At 43.0% G+C, this 12,756-nt stretch overlaps 1 protein-coding gene across 9 annotated transcripts in view; it reads left to right on the top strand.

Annotated features, from left to right (window-relative positions):
- The window catches only part of PRR14L (proline rich 14 like), a 58,073-nt gene extending 51,134 nt beyond the window's left edge, over positions 1-6,939 (top strand). For 8 of the 9 annotated variants that reach the window (XM_039225862.1, XM_039225855.1, XM_039225853.1 and 5 more), the window contains 2 exons: positions 2,392-2,463; positions 3,660-4,575. In XM_039225862.1, the coding sequence (XP_039081793.1) occupies positions 2,392-2,463; positions 3,660-3,939 (352 nt within the window). In that variant the 3' untranslated portion in view covers positions 3,940-4,575. Of the gene's footprint in view, positions 1-2,391; positions 2,464-3,659; positions 4,576-5,670 lie in introns of those variants that run through there. The other variant, XM_039225858.1, reaches the window with a different exon arrangement.
- The last annotated feature ends 5,817 nt before the right edge of the window (positions 6,940-12,756 follow it).

Here is a 12,756-nt window from a genome sequence, read left to right as displayed (position 1 = left end):
TATAGAAACTTTGTAGTGATAAATTAATACTATTAATAGTTAATATAAAAGTTATCACAGTAAGTTACTACTGAGATGAATGTAGTGACCTAAGGGTTGAAGCTATTATCTTCCACATTGTAGCAACGATGAATAATAAACAAATGAATTGAGTATACTCATAACCAAATAAATAAAGGGGTAAATTTTATGGTATGTGAACCAAGACTCATTGAGGACTGATCAAAGGTCTATAGCAGGAAATGCACAAGATGGGGTGTAGAATATCTTGTCCTACCAGAAAGTGATGAAGCTCCCGAAGACTACTAAAATCATGTCATAGAGACTCAGAAACCAATTTGGAACTCCCACTGGCCACAGATGAAGCAGAGCATCAGAAGAAATAATAACTACAACAGATTGAAGCACAAGAAATAATGTTTAAATGGGGAAGTTTATAATGACCTTTTTAAAACAATCCATTGGCCATATTTGGATGAGATTGGAGAACCAAGTAATTGTTTAGAAATCAGTAAATAAAGAGAAAGAACCAAGCATGAGTTGTTTTTCCTGTGCATAAGGTATCACAGGGTTACTAAGAATTGTTGAGCCTGAAGTTTCAGTTTAGATAGAAGAATTCTGCCAAATGAATTGAGGAGTGCAAGACTGTAATTAAGTATGACCCTAAAGAAGTAATAAATACAAAGTTCTTCACTGGCTAGTAATATTTTAAAAAGGTCAACAACAGGTATCCTGCTCCTCATGATGAAAGTATACACCACCATCTAAAACTCTTCCTTTTGGGGTGCCTAGGTGGCTCAGTCAGTTAAGCAACCAATTTAGGCTCAGGTCATGATCTCATGGTTCATGGGTTCAGGCCCCGCATCAGGCTCTGTGCTTACAGCTCAGAGCCTGGAACCTGCTTTGGATTCTGTGTCTCCCTCTTTCTCTGCCCCTTCCCTGCCCATGCTCTGTCTCTCTCTCTCTCTCAAAAATAAACAAACATTAAAGAATAATAATAACAAAAATAAGAAAATTAAAATCTTCCTATCAAAACACCTATAACTGATTATGCCTCTATATCTAATTGTCAATCTGTAGGAAACACCTATAGTATCTTCCTTATGTTTGGGTCACAAGAACGGGTTAAATGACATTTTGTGGGTGTAGTCATAATCTAGACTGGGGAAGCTACAGGTCAGACAACCTGGTTTCTTCACCAAATAAATGACAAAATAAAAAAGACAAAATAGATCACTAGTAATACATGAGATGGTATTAATTAGAATTAAAAGTTCCAGGGACTTGTGTTTGAGAGAAGGGTAAAAATATTAACGTGCTCCTGTTTCCAAGTTAAGTAAACTTCTTAAAAATCTTGCCAACCACTGAAGAGGAATGTATAATTTCCAAGCCAGGAAAGGGGGATAAAAGAGAGAAAGTGACTAGTCAGTTAAGGAGAAGAAAAGAAACATTGAAAAGATAAAAGAAAATATAAAATATGGTAGATATAAATACTGCTATATTGGGGCGCTTGGGTGGCTTAGTCGGTTAAGCATCCGACTTTTGCTTGGGTCATGATCTCGCGGTTCGTGGGTTCGAGCCCCGCGTTGGGCTCTGTGCTGACTACCAGCTCAGAGCCTGGAGCCTATTTCAGAGTCTGTGTCTCCCTCTCTCTGACCGTCCCCTGCTCATGCTGTCTCTCTCTCTCTCCTAGAAATAAAAAAAAAATAAAAAAATAAATATTGCTATATCATTGTCAGTAAGTATAATTGGATTAAATTTCATAAAGCTGAAGATTGGCAGCCTAGAAAAGAAAATCTAGTACGTGTTTTGCTCATGAGACACATCTAAAACTCATTACAGGGGCGCCTGGATGGCTCAATCAGTCAGGTGTCCAGCTTCGGCTCAGGTTATGATCTCACAGTTTGTGGGATCAAGCCCCACGTCAGGCTCTTTGCTGTTGGTGTAGAGCCCACTTGGGATCCTTGGTCTCCCTCTCTCTCTTCCCCTCTCCTGCTTGTGCTTGCTCACACTCTCTTGCTCTGTCTGAAAAATAAATAAACATTAAAAAATATCAATCTCAATCCAGAGAGGCTGAAAGAAAATGGACCCATCAAGTTCAGAAGCCAATCGGGGCGCCTGGGTGGCTTAGTCGGTTAAGCGTCCGACTTTCACTTAGGTCATGATCTCGCGGTTCGTGGGTTCGAGCCCCGCGTCGGGCTCTGAGCTGATTGCCAGCTCAGAGCCTGGAGCCTGTTCAGTCTGTGACTCCCTCTCTCTCTGACCCTCCCCTGCTCACGCTGTCTCTCTCTCTCCTAGAAATAAATAAAACATTTAAAAAAAAAAAAAGTTCAGAAGCCAATCTTACCTCTCTTAAGAGAGTATAAAGAATTTATTTCATTCTTTTTTCAGGTTAAAGAAAAAAGAGTTTAGTTTAGAAGAAATATATACCAACAAGAATTATAAGTCTCCTCCTGCAAACAGGTAGGTACATGAATAGGAGTTAATACACTGGGAAAGCTTCTGAAATGATCGATGTTAAATCTCTAATCTATTCACTTCAGAAAGGAAGTTATTGGAAATAACTAGAATTGATATTTTTAGTTCCCAGTGCTTGAACTGGGGTTGGTGGTAGGATGGGACAGAAATGTGTGTTGAGTTTGGTGAGTACAGAAAACATCATCTCCTTTCAGTTTGTACTTGTATTTTTAGCAAAAACCCAGCTGTCTTCTCGACTAGTAATCATTGATCTTCAGAGATGATTCCAAATCCCAATACAAACAGAGTTTCACTTGGCTACCTTTGAAATCTGAATTCAGTTCAAGACAGGGAACATTTATTAAATTCTTATTGTGTCCAGATGGTAGCAGGAGAGTTCTAGGATTTTATCCTGTAAAGTGAACACTTGCTCTAAGACCTTTTTGTAAGATCATTCATTGCAGCATTGCTAAATCATAAGAAACAATTGGAAACAAATTATTTAAATTATAATTCAACCTTATAGTGGAATACACTGTAGCCATTATAAGGAATGAATCAGATACCTGTTTTCTGAATTAGAATAATCTTAAAAGTTAGGTCAGAGAGGCACAGTGTATAAGACCGTATATGTGGTTTGCTACCAGTTGAGTACAGGAAGAAAACCAAAGTGGGAGATATATGCCATGGGTCAGCAGACTATAGGCCACATTCAGTGAGTGGCCTGTTTCTTTTTCTTTTTTTGTTAAAAGGAAGGGAAAAAAATGGTTTCTGTGTTTTTAAAGGTTGTTTAAAAATAAAAAATGTAATTGAGTCCTGTGTGCTCATTAATTTTAAAATGTTTCCTATCTGTCCCTTTACACAAAAGGGCTGATCTTTGGTAATACACGATTATTTATGCATGTCTCTGATTGAATGACTTTGTGAATACATAAAAAAATTAGCTGGTGTTGCCTATGGGGGCTGGTCTTTTATTCCTTACCCTTTTGCTCAGTTTCAGTTTTTTCACTGGGTGTTCATATATTACGTATCCATAAATACATATATATCTTCATACAAAAAAAGATACTGGCCAGAGAAAGCAGTCGAGTAAGTAGTCATGAGTTGTTTCAGCCTCAGTTGACCAGAAGGGTTGGTGACCCAGGAGATGGGCCATGTGTGAGTCACTGTATTGGTGATTCTTTTTTGTACTCCACCCTCAGGTGTTTGGAGACCATCTTTGAGGAACCTAAGGAACGAAATGGTACGCTAATCTCAATCAGCCAACAGAAGAGAAAACGAGTTCTAGAATTTCAGGATTTTACAGTCCCACGAAAGAGGAGAGCTCGTGGTAAGGTCAAGGTGGCAGGCAGCTTTACCAGGGCCCAGAAGGCAGCTCTGCAGAGTCGAGAGCTGGATGCTCTGTTGATACAGAAACTAATGGAGTTGGAGACCTTTTTTGCCAAGGAAGAGGAGGAGCAGGAGCAATCGTCTGGTTGTTGAGAAGCAGTTTGGTTTAGGGGTCTCAATTTTAGATTTTCCAGGCTTCTTGGAAGAGGTTGCCTAATTTTGCCCTACTGCCCAAACTCCTCAAAATGCAGTCTGTGGATTTTACCTATTTTAAGGTGCAACCTTTTTAGGAATTGGTGAAGGAGGGTCCTCTACTTCTACTGCTGAGTATTGAACCTCAGGAATGCTCCCTTTCTCCTGGAAATGGTCCTGAAAACCACCTGGCCGCCTCCTCCCACTCACCATCCACAGGAGGAGGACTCAGCATACCTTCAGTAACACTAGGATTCCAAGGACTCATAGCATTTGCACGCCCATGTGAAAGTTCTGCGTTGTTTACGGTGGTGCTAGACCAAGATTATTTAGAGTCGTGGCCTAGGGAGGGGGACCTGGTGTCCTGTCCTTTGTGGTCTCACCAGCTCATTTCAGTAGCTGAGGAAAGATGAGCTGTTGTGTTTCCTAATCCTTTGAGTCTGTCTACCCAGAATCGTGTGTGCGTGTGTGTGTGTGGTTGCGTGTGGGTGTGGGCATGTGTGGCTTTCCCCCATCATTTTCTTCCTTCTGTGACTGTGGGTCACTAGTGCCAGAGGAGCCCGTCCAGGCCCCATCAAAGTAAGTTGCACTTTTTAATGTTGTGCTGTTATTTTCATTTGTTTTTATTTCCTTTTTTTTTTTTTTTGTATTATTGCTGCATGTTTGGAGCCTTTAAATGTGATTTTAAAACAAAATTAAGACATCAAGGAGAAAGACAATAACGTCTTCAAAATATATGACAGGCATTTGACCCAGTATATCAATGCATGGTATGGGACAATGGAGCGACATTTTCCCATTATGTGTTTCAAGCAGCCCTTTCCCCATCACCTTCCAGCAAAACTCATTAGAGGGAGTACTTTTTCATCTGCATTCTTTCTTGCCCACTAAGTACATCTGTTTATTTTAACGGTGGAAGTAAGAGCAAGTTTTCCTCCCACTCATTTAAAACAATGTGAAGCTTGGGTGTGGTCTTAGTGGATTCTATCTGAAGTGGTAGTCTGTAACAAAGTTGGGTACGACGGCTCAGGTGGTGATAAAACCGACCCAGAGGGTTTGCAGCTGTCAGAGCAACTTGCTCAAGAGTGGGGAGTGAGACGGCACGTGGTTTAGACCCAGTGATGCATCCTTGCAGGAAGATCGTGAAATTCCACGGCCATCCCTCTCTGAGGACACCATTGTACTCTGGGCTCCTGTGTCAAACCTACTGGAAATTTTGTAGAGTGCCAGAGTTGGCAGAGTTCCTTCATCTGTGCCTGCTTGAGTCTGTAGGCAGAAGGATGCTGTGTGGGTTGGCCAGGCCCAGAGGTGTCATTCATTTTCCACTTAACTCCTGTGTGCCCTTGCCCTGCTCCCCTCCCCACCTCCCCTTCCCCTGTGTTTTATTTTTCTTTCTCTCTTGCTCTCATTACAAAAATTCAGAGGATTAACATTCCTTGGCTGTTGAGTGAGATGCTACACCCAGCCTCAGGACACTGGTCCACCTCTTCCCATTCTCCTATGAGCCACTGCTAGGAAGCAGCCACCCAAGGAGACTGTCAGAGCTCCAGAGATATTGTCAAAGTCAATCTGTTAGAGAAGAGTGAGTGGTGCCGTCCTGGTGTGTCTCCTAGGGTTCCTTTGTCTCCCCACTTGTGAGTAGGTGGGGCGATGGGTGGGGGCAGGGGATCTCTATGTGCCTTTCCTTTGCAGGTTGACAGTCTGTGCCACACTGGAGCAGAAGAACTGACATGAGCAAGAAAAAAAAAAGTGCCACATCTGTCTTGTAGGCCCACTGCCTCAGACATAGCATTTAGTAAGTGAAATACATATCTGGTAACCCATAGAGACTTCTAAGGCCATGCCAAATAGCATTGAAGAGAGCCACATTTCCACACTGGCTTGGAATGTGAACCAGATTCTGCTGTTCTACACCTGCTTTACCCAGACTATATAGACACGACCTGTGTTTCACCTCAGTACCTCTTCCGTCCTGGGACAGGGTCCTTAGACACTGAATGCTTCTCTCTGTCTTTTCGCCTAAGGGAGTGGGGATTAGTATTCCATTGTACTCTCTGACAAGCATATTTAGGCAGTGCTGCTGGACAGCTTACAAACTCCCAGCAACTCAACAGAGCCCTGTTTGCCAGCTCTGTTGCTGATGTAGAAGAGTCAGCAGTGCGGCAGCCTATGTCGTCCAGCAGACTGAAGTTGAACGGGCACAGCTGTGGCATCACCACCATTACAGAGATACAATTTCAAGTTTGCCCTTATACATAGGCATGGTATTTCTAAGAGCCAGGAGCAGTGATTTGGAATATGGGAGGCATGGAGAAAGTGGAGGCCTGGGCTCCCTCCTTGTCCTGGCAGTGTGGAAGAGAAGCAGCTCTGAGGCAGCCCTGCCTATCCCTGAAATTCTTGGCCTGCCCTCTGGCTCACAGCCTTCGCCTGCTCCAAAGTTAAGGGGCCCCTGTTGCAAACTTGAAATTGCTTACCTGAGGTCGATACATCAAGTTCTAGCCTTGCTCAGCCACATGTCTTTGCATCCATTTTCACCGTTGGCCTGGCCAGCTGCAAGGCTACCTGTGGTCCTTGGAGCCTGTGGAACCTGCCCACAATGAGAAGTGTTAGTCAGCTGCTGACACACCACTTGCCCAGAGCTACAGGAGGTTTCCTTCTGGGGTGGGGGTTGGTAGAATTTCTGAGTATGGGGACTTCCCACCCCAAATGGTGGGAAGTTACAGTTAACTATGATTTACTCAGCTATAACTCAACTCCAGAGGTTTAGTGTTCTTAACCGACTGAGCCACCCAGGCGCCCTAGAAGTTTAGTGTTCTTAATATGGGAAAGAGAGGAGAAATCTCAGGTCCAATCAGGGTTCTGCCTATCATATTTTCACTGAAACTTCAACTATGGTTTTTTCTTTTCTTTTCTTTTCTTTTCTTTTTTCTCTTTTCTTTTCTTTTCTTTTCTTTTCTTTTCTCTTCTCTCTTCTTTTCTTTTCTTTTCTTTTTTCTTTTTATAGCTATATTTGCCCCTCATCTGCTTCCTGCCCCCTTTCTCCTTCTCTTCTCTTTTGATCACCTTTCCAGCTTCATTTTCTTCGTTAGTTTAAATGTACCTCATCACACCTATTAAAACAGATTATGTCCACTTTTTCTTACTGACCTTATTCTAATAAGAGCTACAGCTGAGGGAGGTACAGTGGAAAGACAGGTAGCGTTTGCCTTACTTGGAGCCTGAAGAGTTTAGAAACTCATGCTGTGAATCCCAAAACTCAGCGCTCCTTTAAGAGCTGTGAAAATCATGACATTTTGTCACAGTTTTGCCTGAAAGGGTCTTTTGCGTGGGTGCCAGAGCCAACCTGAGGTGAATTCCAGATCCTACTATCTGGACATGATCCCTCCCCACAGGGCTCACTCCCTGCCCACCAGACCAAGAGCAGCATGGAGTGTGCAGGACTGGGGTGGCAATGCCAAGGCTCTGGTGCAGCCTAAGGGAAAGCATAGCTGGCGGTTGGTCCCCAGGCTGGGATTCCATCTCCTGAGACCATGTACATTAAGGTCCGCAAAAGACCAACTTTTAGTCAGTGATGCTTTTTCTCCCATTACCTTGGGGAGAAGTATGCAGTTGGTGCTTTCTTTTAATTCTCTTGTTTTGTTTCTGTTTTGTTTATGGGAGCTTTTCCCCTGGTATCATGGAAAGGACCTCTTAAACACCACATTGTTGGGTGGCTGTATCCAAAGTCTAAATAATTGGCCAGAGGTATGGAGTAGCCTTTCCTGGATTGATGCAAAGGAAGGGCTCCTTACCACAACTGCACTTCTTGATAAAAAGCTGGCTGCAGAGGAAGACTTAATTTTACAAAAATCAAAGTTTGAGATCATCTAACCACAAATTGAGCAGCAAACACTAATTTGATTATAAAATAAGGGTCCCCATATAGCCCACCATCTAGCACAGCATATTCTCAGATTTGATGCTTATTCATTGTGTGTCTTCACAAGACCCTCCCTGGTGCTAAGTTGGATTTGAATTCTTGGTGAGAGTCCTTAGCACCTCCTTGGGCTGGTCTGGGCCAGTAAATAGCTGCCTGAAGTGTTTATATATTATCATGGTCAATAGTTCAGTGAAATTTGTACATTTTGGTAACATTGGCATACATGATGCCCCTGCAGTTCCTTCTGTTTGGTAGTTTGTGACTCTAAATTCCCACTGTTATGTGTGTTAATTTATGAAAATAAATTTTTTTTTTGGAAAATCTTTCAAATAACTCTCAAGGCTATTATTCTTTTTTTATTATTTTATCTTTAAGTAAGCTCTGCACCCAACGTGGGGCTCGAAAACTTAACAACCCCAAGATCAAGAGTAGCAGGCTCTTCCAGCTGAGCCAGCCAGGTGCCCCTGTTATTTTATTCTTACGGCTTAGTAAGAAGTTAAAATTTTACCTACAGTGTTACGAGGTTTCACCATTTTCTGAGGACTCTCTTGTGATCAGAATGTGTATTGGCCTCCACCTTTGGGTGACCTTCTGAGCCTGCAATGAATCTTTTAAAATTTATTCAGTGGCAGCAAATCATCTCTTTGAGGTTATTTGGTATTTGGAAATAGCCAATATTCATTCAGATCTGAGTCATACCCACTTAAGTGGGGCAGGGTTGCTGAGCAAGTATTTTAGGTGTGATTTTTAAATATTGCAGCTTACTTTTTCATTTGGTGGGGAGCGGGGGGAGCAGTTATAAATTCAAGTCATAAGACGCTTCAAATATTAGCAACCTGTTTGGAGTAAGAGCTCCACTTACTAATGACACTACAAGGGAGAGTGTAAATGTGGTGGAGTACATTCATTTGCTGTAAAAGAAAAAAAAAGGTCTTGCCTTTTATCACATATCCTCCCAGCTGTACATGAGGTTAAGCTATGAGTCTTCTATTCTCAGTTCTCTAGTGAGATGATGGCAGCTAGTGAAAGAATGACTGAAAACATGGCTCTCAAACATCACACTGACATGTCCCAGGAAGAAGCATGATTTCTGAGGATGTTTTTCCTTTCTACAAAGGAAAAGCAGCATCCAGTGTCCCTGCCTGGCTTTTTCCAGTTCTTGGGCTTCTACAACACTGAATTCCATACATGTAGTCTTATATTTGAGGAGCATTCTGCCTTGCAGGTATGTTTCTGCTTGTTAGGTTTCACAGTTCCTTGAGAAAAACACTCTCCTACACATTTTCTTTGTTTAGAAGCGAGAGGCGAATCATTTATTGTGTGTTATTTCTTTAGCATCTCATTACAGAATCCCAGTGTTGGTAAGGCTTCCTGAGAATTAAGAGGATTGATCCAAGCAGATTAAAGAATCCACTGTTGTGGGGCACCTGGGTGGCTCAGTCTGTTAAGTGTCCAACTCTAGCTCAGGCCATGGTTGCACAATTTGCGGGTTCGAGCCCTGCGTCAGGCTCTGTGCTGACAGCTCAGAACCTGGAGCCTGCTTGCATTTCTCTCTCTCTTTCAAAAATAAACATTAAAAATTATTTTTGACAAATTCTCTGTTGTGCTCCGCCCTCTTGCAGTGATGGAGACCTCATCTTTACATTTCCTTCTGGGAGAACTTTGCTCAAAAAGTGTTATAGAAAATTCCTAATTCATAAGCAATTTCCAAGGTCATATAACATCTTAAAATTCCAGTGTCTTCTCCCTTCTCATCGTCAGCTGATAGCTTTGCTTTTGCATTTCACTGAGGAGATAGAAGCAATTTGAATAAAATTTACACACTCACCTTTTGCAGTTCCTTGAACAGACCAAGCATGCTCCCACCTTAGCATACATTCATTTGATTTGCTGTCTCCAGTGCCCAGAATGCTCTTCTCCCACATTTGTACATGTTCCCTAAGTCATTTTATTCAGATTTTTGCCTTCCTAGATCATATTTCCTGAAAGTGTATCCCCTCCCATTCTACATCACTCTTATGATACTTGTATATATTTTTAAAAAATTTTTTAAATGTTTTATTTATTTCTGAGGGAGGGGGCAGTGTGAGCAGGAGAGGGTAAGAGAGAGAGGGAGACACAGAATCAGAAGCTGGCTCCAGACTCTGAGCTAGCTGTCAGCACAGAGCCTGATGTGGGGCTCAAAACCACGAACCGTGAGATAATGACCTGAGCCGAAGTCGGACACTTCACCGACTGAGCTACCCAGGTGCCTCGATACTTACATATTTTATAGCACTTACTATCATCTCCATTAAGTTCCTTGAGGTCAGGGACTTTGTTTTATTCACTCTGGGCCCTTCTTGCTCCTCAAGCACCTAAAACACTGCGTCACATAAATGGTAGGAGCTGAGGAAACATGTGATGGGCGAACGAATGGCTCCTTTCATTCACTGAACTTGTCGCTGCACAACTTGGGTGCAGTCCTCTTTCTTCATCTTCCTTAGAATATCTGAAGACCTTGCAATTCTTCTCCCTTCAAGTTACTCTTAAAGGGACTTGGCTGGTAACTGCCCAAACACACAAGGTAGAACTGGTCAACTCTTTTCTGATGCCAGGCTCTGCTCAGCTCCAGTTGCAGCCACATGCACAACTGGCCTGGTGCCTTCTGATTGGCTGCAGCTAACAGGCTGAGAGGGGCTAGTCAAGATGTTACCCATATCAGAGGTGGCAGGCAGTGGGTTTATCTGTCTGGGAGATAGTATGTGCAGTCCAACCTAGACCCCACATTCCTGGCCCAAGGAGTAACTGTGGGGTGCTGGAAGGTAGAAACTGCGTGGATAGGAATTGTCTTGGGAACTTTTCTCTTTTGTTTTTGCATTTTTAATGTCAGACTCTTGAAGATGGTAAAATGGTCCCTGAAATAGTGCAAAGACAGAGGCAAATATCCCAAGGTATTGCAGCAGCTGATGAGTCTGGCTGCCCCTCATGTCCTTCCCTTACTGCTGCCTGCCTCAGTTATCCTGGTAAAACACAGTTTCACACTTGTCAGAACCACCTCTTAAAATGTCTCCATGGCTTTCTCCTTTTCCCCAAATATACTAACTACCATTTTTTGAGCCTGACGAAGCACCAAGCATTTTGTGCTTATTACCTCCATGAATTCTCACAGCAACCTGAAGTAGGTTTTTAAAAAAATTTTTTAAAAATATTTATTTATGAGAGACAGAGTACAAGTGGGGAAGGGGCAGAAAGGAAGACACAGAATCTGAAGCAGGCTCCAGGCTCTGAGCTGTCAGCACAGAGCCTGATGTGGGGCTTGAACCCAAGAACAGTGAGGTCATGACCTGAGCCGAAGTCAGATGCCTAACCAACTGAGCCACCCGGGTGCCCCCCCAGGCACCCCTGAAGTAGGTTTTTTTAATCCCTGCTTTGTAGATGAGGAAACAGGTTTAAAGCCCACATCTACTCCTGACCGTAAGGCTGTGCTACCAAACCCAACATTTCTGACCACACCTTTCTCTCCATCTCATTTCCCTTTGATGATGCTCCATCACCTTGAATTTCTTCTGTTTCTCAAATCCTCCATGCTGTCTCTTGCCTTGAAGCTTTTACATGAAAGCTGTGACCTTGGCCAGAAGTGTACTTTCTCCCAACCCTTCATTGGACTGCCTCTACTTCAGATTTCTGGGGGCTTTCCCCAGCCCCTTCCCACTCTCTCCCCCTGTACTGCCCTGGTAGGCACCCCTCTTAGAGGCTTCCTCAGCCCATACACTCTTCACCCTCTGAATTGTCTGCTCACTCCCCAGAATCCCCCTTTTGCCAGTGAGCTTCAAGAGAGTGAAGTCTTGCCTGCCATCCCCAGTCTCTAGCACATCCCTGGCACACAGGTAGTCAGTCACTCCTTATCGAACAGAATGATGTACCATGGGGCACAAAACTATCAAGCCAGTCCTCTGGAAGGTCATGGACAGGTAGGGGAGACAGACACATGGGTCAGGAACTGAGAGGAGGCAGACTGGCAAGTTTTAGAATACAGAGAGAAGTGCTATGGGGATAGAAAAGACAGATTTTTTAAAATGTTTATTTGAGAGAGAGAGAAGGTGAGAGGCAGAGAGAAAGGGAGAGAGTCCTAAGCAGGCCCTGTGCTGTGAGCGCAGACTCGGACGTGGGGTTTGATTCCAGGAATCATGAGATCATGACCCAAGCCGAAATCAAGAGTCAGATGCTTAATCAACTGAGCCACCCAGGTGCCCCAGAGCATCCGACTCTTGATTTCTGTTTGGGTCATGATCTCAGAATTCATGAGTTCAGGTTCCATGTTGGGCTTGGTGCTGGCAGTGCAGATCCTGCTTGAGGTTCTCTCTCCCTCCCTCTGTCTCTGCCCCTCCCCCACTTGCTCTCTCTCTCTAAAATAAATACACTTAAAAAGAAAAAAAAAAGATGCTCAACCAACTGAGCTACCCAGGTACCCCAAGACAGATTTTTTTTTTAAGAAATGTAAAACTTGCAGAAAAGAGCAAAGAACAACATAACAAGCACCCATATTTCTGCCATCCAGAATTAACAAGAAAGAAAACAGTACAGATCACCAAAGTCCCAAAACTGTCAGTCCCTGTTATATCCCCTCTCCACTCCCTAGACAGCCACTATCAGAAAGTTAGTATTTGTCCCTCAGTGCCCTACTTCCTCTCTATCTCTCTTCATCAGCAACTTATAATATTTTTATATTGTTTATTTGTTTTGTTTCATTTTGTTTTGTAAGCTCTACTCCCAATGTGGGGCTTGAACTCACATCCAAAATAAGTAGTTGCATGCTCTACCGACTGATCCAGCTAGGTACCCTTATATTGTTTCTTTTTTTTTTTTTAATGTCTTTA

The sequence above is a fragment of the Hyaena hyaena genome, unplaced genomic scaffold, assembly GCF_003009895.1.
Source record: "Hyaena hyaena isolate Hyena2069 unplaced genomic scaffold, ASM300989v1 scaffold_19, whole genome shotgun sequence".
Classification (NCBI taxonomy): Eukaryota; Metazoa; Chordata; class Mammalia; order Carnivora; family Hyaenidae; genus Hyaena; species Hyaena hyaena.
This window is presented reverse-complemented; position numbering and strand designations above follow the sequence as displayed.